This window comes from Hemiscyllium ocellatum, chromosome 14 (assembly GCF_020745735.1).
Source record: "Hemiscyllium ocellatum isolate sHemOce1 chromosome 14, sHemOce1.pat.X.cur, whole genome shotgun sequence".
Taxonomy (NCBI): Eukaryota; Metazoa; Chordata; class Chondrichthyes; order Orectolobiformes; family Hemiscylliidae; genus Hemiscyllium; species Hemiscyllium ocellatum.
The window spans coordinates 34,901,631-34,920,279 of NC_083414.1; the positions used below are offsets into that span (position 1 = coordinate 34,901,631).

The 18,649-nt window shown below is 40.8% G+C and overlaps 1 protein-coding gene across 2 annotated transcripts in view; it reads right to left on the reverse strand.

Annotated features, from left to right (window-relative positions):
- Positions 1 to 18,649, reverse strand: part of arhgef3 (Rho guanine nucleotide exchange factor (GEF) 3) — a 326,424-nt gene that overhangs the window by 285,882 nt on the left and 21,893 nt on the right. For both annotated transcript variants that reach the window (XM_060835599.1, XM_060835598.1), the window contains exon 2: positions 16,603 to 16,662. In XM_060835599.1, the coding sequence (XP_060691582.1) occupies positions 16,603 to 16,662 (60 nt within the window). The remainder of the gene's footprint in view (positions 1 to 16,602; positions 16,663 to 18,649) is intronic.

Below are 18,649 nucleotides of genomic sequence, written 5' to 3' on the forward strand. Positions count from 1 at the left end.
CAGGTCCTTCGGCTCCCCCAAGCCTGTGCCGCCACATTTTGCCCTTCCACACTAACATTGTCTTCCCTTCCAGGATCCATATCCCTCTAATCTTTTCCTATTCACGTACTCATTCAGGTGCTTCTTGAATGCTGCTATTGTGTCTGCTTCTACCACACCCTTGAACAATGTATTCCAGGCACTCACCACCCTTTGTGTGAAAAACGTGCCTCACATGTCTCATTTAAATGATCCCTCCCAGTCATACCTTGATCCTGTGTCCGCTGTGACTCCTCCACCCTAGGAAAAAGCTTCCATCTAATTTTTGCAATAATTATGGTTTCTTAGCTATAGACAAGGAAGTATGTCGCCTTTTTGCACTGCTACCACTGGGTATCTACTGATCATTTTCACATTATCATGTGCTATTATCACATCAGTGTTAAAACTTAGTGTCTCTTATTGCAGGGTATTACTGAGCACAGAAAATGGTAGTGACAGTGGGTCAGGCTGTATCTCGTGGGTTAGGTGGCATTAAGTGTCATCAAACAGAGTGTGGGATGGAGACTGGCTGTGAAAGTGGAAAAACCAATGTACTGTCACCAACCAACACCTCAAGCAATTGTCCCAACAAGTCCAAGTTACTTTTAAGTACATATGAAATGCAACATTTTTTTGTAAAAAATGGCCAGCCTTCATGCCAATCTGTTTTTTTGAATAGCTGGGTTTTAGGCATTATGCTATAATTTTCCAAAAACATTTGATCATGCACTGCACAACAGCTACCAGATTATATAGCTGTGGGAGAGGAGAGTGCATCATAGATAGAATAGATTGACTATATTCATGCAAACAGAGGGTTTTGCAGCATTGAACAAAGTTTAGCCAGGATCCACATTAGGACTGACATTCTTTGTGATTAATGTTAGTATTCTAGTCAAAGATGAGTACTAGTGACAAAGATCACAAAGATTTATGCTAGTGCTAGAGCCCTCAATGAGAGGGACTACTATAATCTGACTAAAATATGATTTGGAAATGAGCCCACATCTGGCAGCTATCAATTTATACAGATAAATATAATGTCAGGCATATGGGCAGGTTTAATGCCAAACATGTGTGTATGCCAAATTTGCTACAGAATTAAAATCTATAGATTAAGAAAAAAGTTGCATTTGTGTAGAGCCTGATGGAATTTTAAGATGTTTCCTACAGCCAATAAGATATTTTGAAATGTAATGCTGTTGTGATATAAGAAACATGGCCACTCCTTTGCACGCAGCATGATGTTCCCAATGACAAGGAAGTCCAGAACTGGGGGCCACAGTCGAAGAATACTGGCTAAATAATTTAGGACTGAGATGTGAAGAAATTTCTTTATCTAGAGAGTGGTGAACCTGTAGACAAAAGTGAGGACTGCAAATGCTGGAAATCAAAGTCTAGATTAGAGTGGTGCTGAAAAAGCACAGCAGGTCAGGCAGCATCCGAGGAGCAGGAAAATCAATGTTTCAGGCAAAAGCCCTTCATCAGGAGTGGAGGTAGGGAGCCTCCGGGAGGAGACATAAATGGTGGCGTTGAGGCTAGGGAGAAGGTAGCAAAGAGTACAATAGGTGAATGGGGGTGGGGATGGAGGTGATAGGTCAGAGGGGAGGGTGGAGCAGATAGGTGGGATCAGAGATTGGCAGGTAGGACAGGTCATGAGGACGGTGCTGAGCTGGAGTTTGGAACTGGGGTAAGGTGGGGGGAGGGGAAATGAGGACACTGATGAAGTCCACAATGATGCCCTGAGGTTGAAGTGTTCCGAGGGGGAAGAGGAGGCATTCTTCCTGTGGAATTCATTACCACACAAAGCAATTAAGTCTAAAACATTGTATGAGTTGATATAGCATTTGGGGCTAAAGGAACCAAAGGATATGAGGGAAAGCAAGAACTGGCTAGTGAGTTGGATGATCAGCCATAGTAATAATGAATTTGGAGCAGGCTTGCAAGGTCATATTGCCTATTCCTGCTCCTGTTTTCTATATTTCTATGACACAAACAATAATGAGAAACGACCAGATCATTGGTTTTAAGAATATTACTCCAGGGCTAAATATTGGCAAAGCCACCAGGGAGCACTCATTCAAGTAGTGCTTGGAGCCAGTCAGACATCACATGACACTGGATTATAGTCCAACAGGTTTATTTGAAAGCACAAGCTTTCTGATCACTGCTCCTTTGTCAGGTGAAGTCACTTTAACCTGTTGGACTGTAACCTGGTATCATGGACTTCTGACTTTGTTCACTCCAGCCCACACCCTCATGGCTTGGATTTGTAACATCCATTTGAGGACAGGCAAAATCTCGGTGTAACACCTCTTACAACAGATGGCACAACTAGCAATGCAATACTTCCTTAGGATCACAAAGATGGATTAACTTAGATTGTGTGTCAACTGTCTGGAAAGGCACTTAAATCCACAACCTGAGAATATTAGCACTCTGATAAGGCTTTATAATACATTAGGTCCTGAAGATGCACAATCACTGCCTCTGGTTTTTGTAGCTGGAAAGAGAGAACTATAATGTACAGGATGTATTCTATAAAACAAAAAGAACAATTGGACAAGATGTTGGTTAAACCTCATCAGAGTACTCGGTCAGCTTCGGTCTCTCACATGATACATAATACAGAAGCTCAGGAAAAGGTTTAAGGTTGTCATCTAGAATAATTATCATTATAAAAATCATTCATTTTCATAATAAATGTAGATAATTGCATTCTCCGGAAACAAATTTCAGGGCAACTTACTTACTGCCTTTAATGTTATGAAGTGGCTGCATTACATCTGTTTGAACAGACTATTTTAACAAGGTATGTTACAAAACATTGTGGGGTCATATGTACAAGCTATGCACTGCTTCTGGGCCAGTAAGCTTGGATTCAAGTCCCACCTGTTCTGGACATATGTAAAAACATCTCCAAACAGATTGGTTAGAAAATATTGAGTGGCCACTATAAGATTTCTTGAGGGCAATGATAGTATCCTTAGCTCTGGACTAGACAGAATGGATTCAAGTCCCACCTGCCATGGACATGTGGCATAACATGTTTAGTGGGATCTATAGGGTTCTTGTGGGGCAGAGGGAGAGTCTCTGCCTCTGAATCAGGAGAGGTTCAGGTCCTACCTGCTCCAGTGGTGTGTAATAACATCTCTCTGAACAGGCTGAGAAAAAATCTTTTTAGTGGTCACTATCACATTGCCCATGTCAGGCTTTGCACAAAAATTGATTGGAGACATGAATGATTTAGTGATGGAGAATTACAGATGAAAAATGCAACACATTATTTGGTACTGGGAATAAAGCTATTCAGTAATGTGTAACAGCACTTTGGCATCCAGTTGTACAGTAATCTACAGAAATCATTGAGTTGGTCAAAGAACTTCCCAATTTATTTTTACTCTGACAGGGTCAGGTTTTATTTAATCCCAGACAATTACATGATGGGAATTAACACTGGCAGTCATAATGGTTAGTTGCATCATAACCCTTAGGAACAAGCTCGAACAGTCTTTCCATCTGTTTATTTTGGTAATATTTATACATTTTAGTGACATGAATTCAAATGTTTCAATATACGTGACGTCTCTAAAGTTGCCAGTATCTAGTTAGCGAACACTTTAATCTGATGAACATTTCAACATGATGAAATATTTTAACAATAAACAATTCTACTTTTATCCACCCAAAAAAAAAATTACTGGATTAAAATTTAGTGTTAGACAATGTCAGCACAGAAACTAAGGCAATTTTGTCATAATCCACTTATTCAGAAACCCATACAACTGAGTGGAGCTCTGGTACTACACCACACCCAATATTATTCTCCATTGGTTTCAAAGAATAAAGTCAGGCAGGATGTAAAACTAGCATTCCTCACAAACCCGTACATTTCCTAGTTGCATTAAGTTAGAAATAGCCTCTAAAACTATATGGTTAACCTGTTGAAGATGCAGGTATGTTTGGTAACCCTTCACCTAGTTATGCAAAAGAAAGGTGGACCTAATGCTCAAGTTTTGTCTAAACCAACACAGTACAAATATTAGACTAATAAAAGCTAATTGTAAGACAGATGAATATTAATTTATTATTTAGTTACTAGTACTACCTGCAGAACACCAAGCTTGGAACTGCACTCTGCTTACATATGACTTTGTACTGAATATTTAAATTTCCATGCACTTTACTACTTTACTCATTCGCTGAATGTGGATGTCACTGGCCAGGTCAATACTTATCGCTTGACCTTAATTGCCTTGGTGGATGTGGAGCTGAGCCACCACCTCACTTCTTCAAATGGCTCAGGAAATTTGGCATGCCACCAACGTTTACAGGCGCACTATTGAAAGCAGACTGTTGATGTGCATAATGGCCTGGTATGGCAATTGCTCTCCCAGGAGTATAAGAAACTACAGCAAGTTGTGTGCACAGCCCAGACCATCACGAAAGTCAACCTTCCATCCATGATTCTATTTGCACATCTTGTTGCCACAGAAAGGCTGCCAACATCAAAGACCCATATCATCCCAACAAAGCTCTCTTACAACAGGCAGCAGATACAGAAACTTGAACACATTCACCATCAGGTTCAAGAACAGTTTCTTCCCTGCTGTTATTAGACCAATGAATGGACTCTCTAAACTCAAATAATGTTGATCTTGCCTAGTGCATGCCCTATGCAATGTAACTTGTATGTTTCTATTTAGTTTTTCTTTTTCACCCTATGATCTGTATGTCCTTGCTTACTATGATTTGCCTGTACTGCTCACAAACAAAGCTTTTCACTTAGGTACACGTGACAATAAATCAATCAAAATCAAAATCAAATAAGAAATTCTGAGGCATATAACTCATCTTCTCAGTCTCCATTGCCTGTTTATCATCCACAATATACAAGGACTGTAATGGAGTACTTTCCACTTGCCACATGAGTACAGCTCCATCAAGACTCAGGAAGTTCAACATATCCAGGTCAAAGGGGACACAACTTTAAAGTGAGGGGAGATAGGTATAAGATAGACATCAGAGGTAGTTTCTTTACTCAGAGCGTAGTAAGGGTATGGAATGTTTTGCCTGCAACGGTAGTAGATTCGCCAAGTTTAAGTGCATTTAAGTTGTCATTGGACAGGCATATGGACGCACATGGAATAGTGTAGGTGGGATGAGCTTCAGATTAGTAAGCAGCGCACTTGATGACATCACATTTAGTTTCAATATTCACTCTCTACAACAGTGACAGCTGTATGTACAATGTCATTGGGTCAAAATCCTGCAACTCACTTCCTAACAGAATTGTAGGCGTACCTACCCATCAAGCTCACCACCAGCTTCTACTGGGTAAGAGTTGGGGAGAAAACGTTGGCCTATATTTTATGAAAGAACATTAAAAAATTATTTGCTCTGAGAAGCCCCATTCATGGTTCAGCACTTCCACCCAGAGGCTTCAAACAATTCACCATCTCCAAACTAATGTTCACGTCAGTTTGAAAAAAAACTGTGGATGCTGGAAATCTGAAACAAAAACAGAAATTGCTCCAGAAACTCGGTAGGTTTGGCAGCATTTCTGGAGAGAAAGCAGAAGTTCTGAAGAAGGGTCACTGGACGCAAAATGTTAACTCTGCTTTCTCTCTCTATATATCCTGCCAGACTGCTGAGAGAATAAAAGGCGTTTCTGGTAAGTATTTAGTACAATAGGGCTTGAACTTTTCAAAGACAAATTGATTATCTAGCTGATAAACATCCTGCTTGTGCAAACCTTACTGGAGGCCAAACTGTAAATAAACTTATCAGGACTTCAACAAAAATGAATAGCATTCCAATTTTACTTTGACACTCTGTACTTGCTCCATCTATATTTAACATCTTTTATATTACAGATAAAGGTCTGGGAAATAAATACCTCAGCAAGGACCTATGACTTTCACATATCACTCTCTCCCATTTTAATGCTGGTCTTTGCTTGTGAAGAGATATAATTTTTTCGTTATATTTATATTATCTTATATCTATGTTAATATTATGGAGTTCAGTTAGCTCAGTTGGTTGGATGCCGAAAGTGTGGGTTCAATTCATACATCATTTACCATTAAGACATTAAGGTCGACAAGTCCCCAGGTCCGGATGGGATCTACCCCAGGTTACTGAGGGAAGTGTGAGAGGAAATAGCTGGGGCTTCAACAGATATTTTTGCAGCATCCTTGAACACAGGTGAGGTCCCGTAGGACTAGAGAGTTGCTAATGTTGTCCCCTTGTTTAAGAAGGGTAGCAGGGATACTCCAGGTAATTATAGACCAGTGAGCCTGATGTCAGTGGTAGGGAAGCTGCAGGAGAAGATACTGAGCAATATGATCTGTTCCCATTTGAACGAAAATGGGCTTATCAGTAATGGGCAGCATGGTTTTGTGTGGGGAAGGTCATGTCTTACAAACCTAACAAATTCCTATCGGAGGTGACAAAGTTGATTGATGGGGGAAAGGGCTGTAAATGTCATATACATGGACTTTAGTAGGGTGTTTGATAAGTTTCCCCATGGTAGGCTGATGGAGAAGGTGAAGTTGCATGGAATCCAGTGTGTTCTCGCTAGACGGATAGAGAACTGGCTGGGCAACAGAAGACAGAGAGTAGTAATGGAAGAGAGTTTCTCAAAATGGAGACCTGTGACCAGTGGTGTTCCACAGGGATCCATGCTGGGACCACTGTTGTTTGTGATATATATATAAACGATTTGGAGGAAAGTATTAGTTGCCTGATTAGCAAGTTTGCAGATGACACCAAGATTGGTGGAGTAGTAGATAGTGAAGGGGACTGCCAGACAATACAGCAGAATATAGACAGATTGGAGAGATGAGCAGAGAAATGGTAGATTGAGTTCAATCTGGCAAATGTGAGGTGATGCATCTTGAAAGATCCAATTCAAGAGCAAACTATATAGTCCTGGGGAAAATTGACGTACAGAGAGATCTGGGTGTTCGGGTCCATTGTTCCTTGAAGGTGGCAATGCAGGTCAGTAAAGTGGTCAAGAAGGCATATGGCATGCTCTCCTTCAGTGGACGGGGTATTGAGTACAAGAATTGGCAGGTCATGTTACAGTTGTATAGGGCTTTGGTTTGGCCGCATTTGGAATATTGTGTACAGTTCTGGTCGCCAAATTATCAAAAAGGATGTGGATGCTTTGGAGAGGGTGCAGAGGAAGTTCACCAAGATGTTGCCTGGTACGGAGCACACTAGCTATGAAGAGAGATTGAATAGATTAGGATTAATTTCATTAGAAAGACAGAGGTTGAGGAGGGACATGATTGAGGTCTCCAAAATCATGAGAGATACAGACAGGGTGGATAGCAAGAAGCTTTTTCCCAGAGTGGGAACTCAATTACTAGAGGTCACAAGTTGAAAGTGAGAGAGGAATGTTTTATGGGAGATATGCGTGGAAAGTTCTTTATTTAGAGAGTGGTGGGGGCCTGGAATGCATTGACAGTGAAGGTGGTAGAGGTGGGCACGATAACATCATTTAAGATGTATCTATACAGACACATGAATGGGTAGGGAGCAAAGGGATACAGAACTTTAGAAAATAGGCGGCAAGTTTAGATAGAGGATTAGGATTGATGCTGGCTTGGAGGGCCGAAGGGCCTGTTCCTGTGCTGTAATTTTCTTTGTCCTTTGTTTGTTCTTTGAATGACTCTCTTTCTCAATCTCTCCCCCGACATGGTGACCCTGTAGGACTACGGTGACTTTATCTTTACCTTACATTATCATTAATGGTATTATCCCAACCTCTCTTGTTCTCTCCAATCAATTAGAGCACAATTTGAAGCACAGGATTCAACTGCTTTACATCATAGGATCGCGTTGTTTGCCTGGGTGATATGCCCATCTAAATAATACTCCCTCCGTCAAATATCGCATTACATTCCAAAAGTAATTCATAATGAAGTGTTGTGACTTATGTCAGCAAAGCTCCATGTGACCAATGACAAAACATTATTTTATCTGTATTAAAGAATCTTTGTTAGGCTAATTCTATACTCCCACTTGAATGAACATAACCAAATTATCTGAGTTGCAACTCATTCACATTATAGGCTTGAATCAATGAACTCTCTAAGTATTGATCTAAGTATGGAGCCCCTATATAATATTTCAAGAGCAGCAGACATATAAGTGTACCAGCACCTGCATGTTCCCCTTCAAGCCACATTTTATGGGAATATATCATCATTCCTCACAGTCATTGGTCAAAATCCCAGAAGGTTCTCTTTAACACCACAACGGGTATGGCTAAACTACATTTTTCACCAAAATCTGTTCATGAGGTGGATCAACTCAGGCTAGGCCAGCATTTATTTCCCATCTCTAACTGCCCAGATAGCCATGTCTGGAGTCACATGTAAATCAGAGCAGGTAATAATGGCAGATTTCCTTTAAAGGATGTTAGTGAACCAGTTGGCTTTTTTTTGTGACAATCAATCCTGGTCTATTATTCTAGCTTTCAATTCTCTATTTTTATTGAATTCAAATTTCACCATCTGCTATGGTTGGTTTGAACCTATGTCCAGAACCTTTGCCTGGCATCCTGGATTACTAATAACTGATAATACTGCTATGCCAGTATTAGATTAGATTAGACTTAGATTAGACTTACAGTGTGGAAACAGGCCCTTCGGCCCAACAAGTCCACACCGACCCGCCGAAGCGAAACCCACCCATACCCCTACATTACCCCTTACCTAACACTACGGGCAATTTAGCATGGCCAATTCACCTCACCCGCACATCTTTGGACTGTGGGAGGAAACCGGAGCACCCGGAGGAAACCCACGCAGACACGGGGAGAACGTGCAAACTCCACACAGTCAGTCGCCTGAGTCGGGAATTGAACCCGGGTCTTCAGGCGCTGTGAGGCAGCAGTGCTAACCACTGTGCCACCGTGCCGCCCACTGGCCATTCAAGAAGATATCACAATACCACAGGCACAAAAACAAATATGCCTGGAACTAAAAGCTGGTATTACCAAAGCTCAGATCCCATGGACAAATAAAATAAAATGCATGAGCCTTGGAAGCATCCTTTTTTGGCATGTTGTTCTAAAGGAGCGAGACTTCTATCCTTCCAAACCTGCCACAATTCCAATTCATTTTAGCAAATCAGAGATCAGTATTAATTCAGAGCAGTGGGGTTCCTGTTGGTAAAAAAGTACGCATTGGGAACAGGAAAATAATCAATTCTACTGCAACGGGAGCAACATTGCACCAAATTCCTGGGTCCTTCTCTGTAGTAACACTCCAAAAATGTGGCAGTAAGTGGGGCGAATACGAAACAAGGTCCTCTGGAGAGCTAGGCCCCACATTCTCAGTGCATTGGCAGAAAAGCCAGGGTTGGTTGCAGTGAACCCATTGAGCAGAATCTCATCTGAAATGACAGTTCTGCTTAGAGAGAAATCAAAGAGGAAGCAGGAAACAAATAGAGAAGAGTTCTCTTCATGTAGAACATCTTGGTGGTTTTGTTTTGAATCTAACTCCAGGAAAAAACAATGTTCCAAGTGGAAGAATTTCTTAATTTTGTTTAGACCCACTTTCAACAACATTGTGACTGTCAGAATGACATATATAGAACAATCCTTAATATTCCAAAATAATGTAATATGGAACAGATTATGCATCCAAATCTAACAGTTGAATTACATCAGATTGTATTAGAAATGTACAGAAATATTTTCTGATCAGAAAGGCACATTTCTTTTTAACTGTACTAGCAGATACAGAAAGCATTGCTATATATATATTGGCTTTCAATCCAAGACACAAAAATATTGTACAACAGAGTCGCTCTTACTCTGGCACACTTAGTACATTGTTGTACAGTAATAGTCCCAATCTATTAAATCTTATATCTTTTAATCTTAATTAATTGTCCATGCCAGTCAACAGCAAACTGATACAAGTCAGTAGTGAGGACAGGACAGGAATCTCAAAAAGTGAATACGAGAACTTGAAGGTAAATATAATTTTACCTAGCAATAAGTACAGCTCATGGAACTGTGAGGGTATTGGAAAAGTTGGGTTTTGCAGTATGAGGGAGCTGAATTTTCAGATATACTTGTTAGTGAACACAGGTATTTTTATTCATGTTTATTTAATTGCATAACCTGATCAGCTGGAATATTTTCAAACCAGTATTCTTGTGTGTGCTATTAGTAATATTTTAAAATGTCAATTATTTCAATTCTGCAAATAAGCTTCCTCTGACATTTAATTCAGAAACCTTAAAGAAGTGAGTTTTAAAATAGCGTTTACCTTTTTACAATATTCCACGTATGTACTTTTCCACAAACTAATTCCAAGTTTCTTTCAGCAAAGTCGCACATAAACCATACATACAAACAAGAAGCAGGAAGAGACCATTCAGCCCCCCCGAGCCTGTTCCACCATTTAATAAGATCATTGTTGATCTGACTGTCACCTCAAATCCACATTCCCATCTACCCCTGATAACCTTTTTACACCCTTGCTTAATAATAATCTCTGGAACACTGCCTTAAAAGTCAGGTCAAGGACTCTATTTCCACCATCTTTTCAGAATTGGGGTTCCCAAAGACTTACAACTCTGAAAGATAAAAATGGCTTCATCTCAGTTTTAAATAGATGATTCTTTATTTTCAAAGACTGAGCTCTACTTCTAGATTTTCCCATAAGAGGAAACATGAGTCCACATCGATCCGGATCTTGCATGGTTTCAATAAAGTTGCCTCTTAGTCTCTTAAATGCCAGTGGATACAAGCCTATCCTCTCCAAACTTTGCTCAAAAGGCAATCTGCCAATTCCAGGTAGTAGTCTGGTAGACTGCTTCCAAAATATCCCTCCGTCCTTAAATAAAAGGTGGTCAATATTGTTTGCAGTTCTCTCAATATCATTACACCAGTGCCTGTATAACTGAAGCATTACTTCACTACTTTTCCCCTCATAATACACATTGACATTCTATTAGCTTTCCTAATGATTTGCTGTATCTGCATACCAACCTCATGTGATTCAGGTACCAGGCCAACCAGATCCCTCTGCAATCTTTCACCATTTGGATAACATGCTTCCTTTTGTTCATCCTGCCATAATGGACAATTTCACAGATGGGGCCGTTCCTAAATCAAGGAAAATTAACTATCTCACTGGCACTTCTTTTAAGAACATAGGGTGAAATCCATTAGGCATGTGTTAGCCTATGATTCCAACAATTTATTTAGTATCACTTCTCTGTTAATTATAAATTTACGTGAGCTCCTCCATCCCTTCTGTCTTCTGACTTGGAGTTGTGTCCAGGATTTTACTGGTATCCTGCAAGGTGAAGACTTTTGCAAAATATTCACTCAACTCATCTGCCATTGCTTTATTTTCCATAAGTCACCAGGCTCACTTCCTAGGAGACTAACAGATGCTGAAGGTAGGTGAAAGTGAAGACTGCTGATACTGGAGATTAGAGTCGAGAGTGTGGTGCTGAAAACGCACAGCAGGTCAGGCAGCATCCGAGGAGCAGGGAAATTGAAGTTTCAGGCAAAAGCCCTTCACACATGCTGAACTCGACTTTTAGCAAATATCTGTTTTTATAGTTCCAGCCAGTTTTCTCTTATATTTTAATCATATTTCCCCCTAGATTTTTTTTTAGCATTCCTTGGTTTATTTTGTCATTCTATCCAATTTTCTAACTGCCCACCTATAGTGATTGTAATGAAGTTAGCCAGCTGGATCTCACAGAGTAGGAATTCTCTGAATGGACTAGAGTAACAACTCCAATCAGGGAGCCCTGGCTGACTTGTCAGAAAGATACTGACATACTGGTATCTGACTCTGTACAAGGCAGCATTATAGTCAAGGATTGGTCACGCGTAAATAAAAGATGATTTGGTGATGGGATGCCGGCCTCAGTGGAGTTATTTCACTATCTGTTTCTGCACAACTATGTACTTTTTTTCTTTAAGTTTGATATTATTCTTAAACTTTCTAGTTAACCATGGCTTGAGAGTCCACCACTTGGAATTTTTCTTACATGTTGGAATATATTGTCAAGGTCAGAGATCGCATCTCTGAAATTCAGCTCTTTTGTACATGCATGAATCAAGAAGGAACCCACATTGGGCATCAGGGAGGTTACTGCTTTGTAAGTGCTGCTTTATAGAATTGTTGATCACACCTTCCTTCACTTTACTGATGACCAAACATAGACGGATGGAGTGGTAGTCAGTCAAGTTGGATTTGTCTTGCTTTTTGTGTACAGGATGTATCTGGGCATTTTTCCATTTTGTCAGGTAGATACCAGTGTTCTACGTCTTCTGGCACAGCTTTGTAAATATGTGCAGCAAGTTCTGGAGCAAGCTGTCAACACTATTGCTGAAATGTTGTCAGGACCCACAGTCTTTACAATATCCAGTACTTCCAGCCATTTTTTGATATCACATGGAGTGAAATAAAGTGACTAGAGTGATGCTAGAGACCTTCGAAGGAAGCCAAAATGGATTGTACACTCAGCACATCTGGCTAAAGGTTGACAAATGCATTGTTTCCAAAACGTACAGAAAAACACAATGGCAAGAGAAGATAATGACTGAAGAATCACCAAAACTATACCATACTGTGGCATTTGAATATTCACACACAATAAAGAATGGCATCTCATAACTGCAAACTACTACTCAAAGTTCCCTTTTAGGAATTGAGTGCTACAACTATCATCTCAGCATTATGACTCATCTGAAGTGTCCAAGAGATTCCTGAAAGAATGAGGAATTTACAGAAGTTAGGGGATGTAATGGGAGGTAGTTGCATGGAGGGAGATAAACCAAAGACACAATCAGGGAGATGGGTGACCTCCAGGGGAGAGAGGCATGTAGTGCAAGAGTATTCTGTGACTATTATCATCTCAAACAAATATGCTGCACTGGAAAATGTAGGAGGTGATGGACTCTCAGGGGAATGTAGTACTGACAACCAGGTTTTTGGTACTGAGACTGGCTCAAATGTAACGAGGAGTACACCAGGTGCCAAGCAATCTATTGTGATAGGGGACTCTCCAGACCGAGCTAAAGACAGGCGTTTCTGTGGCCGACAGTGAGACATCAGAATGGTGTGTTGTTTCCCTGGTGCCAGAATCAAGGGTATCTTGGAGAGGGTGTAGAATATTCTCAAGGGGGAGAGGGACCAGCAGGAGGTCATTGTACACATTGGAACTAATGATATAGGAAAAGAAAAATATGAGATTCTAAGGAAGGAATTCAGGAAATTAGCCAGGAATTTAAAAAGTAGGTCCCCAAGGTTAGTAATATCTGGATTACTCTCAGTGCTATGAGACAGTGAGGGTAAGAATAGAAGGATGGAGCAGATGAATGCCTGGCTGAGGAGCTGGTGAAGGGAAGAAGTAATCATATTTCTATTTCACTGAAATCTCTTCTGGGGTAGAAGTGACCGGTATAAGGAGGGCAGATAGCACCTGAATTGGAAGGGAACTAATATACTGGCAGGGAGAATTGCTCGAGAGGATTTAAACTAGTAAGGGAAGCAGGGTGGGACCCAAAGAGATAGTGAAGAAAGAGATCAATCTGAGACTGGTACAGCTGGGAAAAGGAGCAAGTCAAACAAACAGGGCAAGCAGGAACAAAGCAGAGAAAAAGAGGTAGGACTGACAAATTAAAGTGCATTTATTAACACAAGAGGGCTTATAGGTAAGGCAGATGTGCTCAGGGCATGGTTGGGAAGATGGGACGGGGATATCACAGCAATTACAGAAATGTGGCTCAGGGATAGACAGGAACTGGCAGCTTAATGTTCCAGAGTATAGCAAGGACAGAAACGAGGTCAAGAGAGGAGGGGGTCATGGCATTTTTGATTAGGGGTATCATTACAGCTGTACTTAGGGAGGATATTCCTGGGAATAGGTCTAGGTAAGTTATGTGGGTGAAACTGAGAAATAAGAAAGGGATGATCACCTTAATGGAATTGTACTATAGACCTCCCCCACCAAGTAGTCAATGGGAAACTAAGAAATAAATTTATAAGGAGATCTCAGTTATCTGTAAGAGTAATAGGGTGATTATGTTCGGGGTTTTTAACTTGCCAAACATAGATTAGACTGCCACAGTGCTAAGGGCTTAGATGGAGAGGAATTTGTTAAATGTGTACATGATAATTTTCTTATGCAGTATGTGGATGTACCTACTAGAGAAGGTGCAAAACTTGACCTACTCATGGGAAGTAAGGCAGGGCAGGTGACGGAGGTGTCCGTGGAGGAGCACTTTGGGGCCAGTGACCATAATTCCATTAGTTTTAAAATAGTGATGGAAAAGGATAGACCAGATCAAAAAGTTGAAGTTCTAAATTGGAAGAAGGCCAATTTTGAGACTATTAGTTGATTGGGGCTGTTGTTCACAGGTAAAGGGAGAGCTGGAAAATGGGAAGCCTTCAAAAATAAGGTAACAAGAGTCCAGAGACAGTATATTTCTGTTGGGGTGAAAGGGAAGGCTGGTAGTTGTAGGGAATGCTGGATGACTAGAAAAATTGAGGTTTTGATGAAGAAGGAAGCATATTTCAGGAACAGACAGAGGGATCACATGAATCCTGAGAAGAGTATAAAGGCAGCAGGAGTATACTTCAAAGGGAAATCAGGAGGGGACATGAGGTAACTTTGGCAAAGAATGTTAAGGATAATCCAAAAGGATTCTACAAATGCATTAAGGACAAAAGGGCAACTAAGGAGAGAATAGGGCCCCTTAAGATAAGCAAGCCACCTGCGTTTGGAAATGCAGGAGATGGGGGAGATACTAAACAAGTATTTTACATTAGTGTGGAGAAGGATATGGAAGGTAGAGAATGTAGAGAAACAAATCGTGACATCTTGAAAAATGTTCATAGAACAGAGGAAGAGGTGCTGAACGTTTTAAAATGTATAAAAGGTGGATTAATCCACAGGACCTGATCAGGAATACCTAAGAACTCTGTGTGAAGTTAGGGAAGCAATTACTAAGTCCCTTGCTGAGATCTTTGTTTTATCCATAGCCACAGGTGAGCTGCTAGAAGACTGGAGGTTGGCTAACGTGGCGCCACTATTTAAGGAAGGTGATAAGGTAAAGCTAGGGAACCGTAGACCGGTGAGCCTGAGATCAGTGATAGGCAAGTTGTTGGAGGAAATCCTGAGAGACTGGATTTACATGAATTGGGAAAGGCAAGGACTGATTAGGGATAGTCAACATAGTTTTGTGCATGGGAAATCGGTCTCACTAACTTGATTGAGTTTTTTGAAGTTGTAACGAAGAGGATTGATGAGTGCAGAGAAGTGGACGTGATCTATATGGACTTCAGTAAGGCATTTTGACAAGGTTCCTCATGATAGACTGGTTAGCAAGGTTAGATCATTCGGAATAGTGGGAGAACTAGCCATTTGGATACAGAATTGCTTCAAAAGGTAGAAGACAGAGGGTGATGGTGAAGGGTTGCTTTTCAAACTGGAGACCTGAGTCACTGCTTTTTGTGGTTTATATAAATGATTTGGATGTGAATATCGAAGGTATAGTTAGTAAGTTGGAGGTATAGTGGACAGCGAACAAGGTTACCTCAAATTACAATGGGATCTTGATCAGATGGGCCAATGGGTCAAGGACTGGCAGATAGAGTTTAATTTAGATAAATGTGAGGTGCTGCATTTTGGAAAGGCAAATCTGAGCAGGATTTGTCACTTAATGGGAAGATCCTGGGAAGTGTTGCTGAACAAAGAAACCTTGGAGTGCAGGTTCATAGATCCTTGAAAGTGGAGTCGAAGGTAGACAGGATAGTGAAGAAGGCGTTTGGTATGCTTCCCTTTATTGGTCAGTGCATTGAGTATAGGAGATGGAAGGCGATGTTGCAGCTGTACAGGACATAGATTCGGCCACTTTTGGAATACTGCATGCAATTCTGGTCTCCCTGCTATAGGAAGGATGTTGTGAATCTTGAAAAGGTTCAGAAACGACTGACAGGGATGCTGCCAGGGTTGGAGGGTTTGAGCTATCGGGAGAGTCTGAATACATTGGGGCTGTTTTCCCTGGAGCATTAGAGGCTGAGGGGTAATCTCAGAGGTTTTATAAAATCATGAGAGGCATGAATAGGGTAATTGACAAGGTCTTTTCCCGGGGTGAGGGAGTCCAAAACTAGAGGGCATAGATAATCTAAGGGGTACCTTTTTCACACAGGGATGGTGCGCGTTTGGAATGAGCTATCAGAGGAAGTGGTGGAGGCTGGTACAATGACAACATTTAAAAGGCACCTGAATGGGTATGTGAGTAGGAAATGCTTAAAAGGACATGGGCCAAATGCTGGCAAATAGATTAATTTAGAATATCAGATTAGCATGGCCGAGTTGGACAGAAGGGTCGGGTTCCCTGCTGTTTATCTTTATGACTCAAATTGTACGTGACTATTAAAGCAATTTACTTCAGTTTGAGGAATTTATTGAACAGTATAAATTCAATAGTATCACATTATCCAGATGGTCATAGGTTTTATATATTCAGGTCCAGAGATCAAGACAACTCTCATGAAATACCAAGAAATAAAGGATTGCTCAAACCTTGTCATGTTGTCACTCTGATCCACACCTCTTAAGGCTGACATCAAAATGGTTGCAGAGCTGTTGAACAGAAGAAAGTATAAAGGTAACATTGACAACAAGTAGTGCAACATCAGCAACTTTTCCAGCAAGTGTCACAATAATAATAACATTCAGAATGACTTTCAGGACCAGAGACAACACCCGTGTCACCTTTGCAGTATGTCAACTCACCACTAACAGCCACAACGATAAGTATGCCTGATAGATAGCCAGTATCTTACCACCTAAGAGACAGCACGAGCATTAAGAAAATGCTCAGTGTACCTAGACTCTGGAGTTTCCAGCACTTCCATCCTTAGTTATTTCAACACTATTCATAGTTTAATTCGTAGCATAAATTCAGCTGGAGTTGAGAGAACAGAATCTAGCACTGGAGTTTCTCATCACTACAACAGGAAATCCCCTAGTCCAGGGAGAGAAATGCAACTAGTTTTTTGACAACAATTGGCAAAATACCTGATGACTTCTACAAATTTTCTTCATTTATTCATAGAATATGGGTGTCGCTGGCTAGCATTCATTGTCCATCCTTAGTTGCCCCTGAGAAGGTGATGGTCAATTACCTTCTGAAACTGCTGCAGTCTGTGTAGTGTATGCACATTCACAATGCCAATAGGAAGTTATTCATTCAATGGAATTCGTTAATTAAACACAGTTTTGCATAATGAATGCAACTTAATTTTTTTTTAGATTAGACTTACAGTGTGGAAACAGGCCCTTCGGCCCAACAAGTCCACACCGACCCGCTGAAGCGCAACCAACCCATACCCCTACATTTACCCCTTACCTAACACTACGGGCAATTTAGCTTGGCCAATTCACCTGACCCGCACATCTTTGTGACTGTGGGAGGAAACCGGAGCACCCGGAGGAAACCCACGCAGACACGGGGAGAACGTGCAAACTCCACACAGTCAGTCGCCTGAGTCGGGAATTGAACCCGGGTCTACAGGCGCTGTGAGGCAGCAGTGCTAACCACTGTGCCACCGTGCCGCCCACCAGTTTTCTAACAGTTAAACAGATTAATGACTTACATGAGGAAAAGGTGTCACTAAATTGTATCCAATTGATCGAAACCTAAATACAGTGTGCTTTCATTTCAAAACATTGATCATAAAAAAAATCATAACTCACATGACTTACAAACTGGTCAGACATTATCTTAACAGCTAGCAGATTATCAGCATCACTTGAATGAAACACAATTACAAAGTTTCACAGTTACTGCTTATTAAACTTAATGCAGAAAATGGTATAAATCAAGAGGCTACAGTGAAGGGAGAACACTGGCCTAAGCCAAGAAAAATTGAGAGAGTAAATGCACTGTACTTTCCCCATTCACCATCAACATCAAAATAGACTTTTGTTTTGAATGTAGATTCAGTCAAATAAGACAATATCCTTTATATATTAAACCAATAAACTCTTTAAGATTCTGATCAACCTGCTGTGAATTTCTAGATATTTTTGTTTTTGTACATCCACCATTAGCAGTTTTTTTTTTGCTTTGAATTTCACCTGCGACAATAGTTAGCGTAGTGACAAGTAATTCAGCACATCTTCTATTGTTCCCAAGATGACAGTGACCGTGTTCTAAACAATAGAACATGCATGTTAGCTGAGATCGACTGCTTAATTTGTCTAGCATTTGAAACTCATGAAATATAAAACATTGCAGTAAGAGCTGAACAGAAATTCTAAATTTTATTTTGCAGCACAGTGGTTAGCACCAGGCACTCAGGCTCAACTCCACCCTGGGGCAACTGTCTGTGTGCAGTTTGCATGTTCTCCCCATGTCTGTGTGGTTTTCCTCTGGGTGCTCCTGTTTCCTCCCACAGTCCAAACATTTGCAGGTTAGGTAGATTGGTCGTGCTAAATTGTCACAGTGTCCAGGGATGTGCAGGCTAGGTGGATTAGTCATGGAAAATGCAGGATTACAGGGATAGAGTAGGTGGGTGGGATGCTCTTCGCAGGATTGGTGTATACTTGATGGGCCCAATGGCTG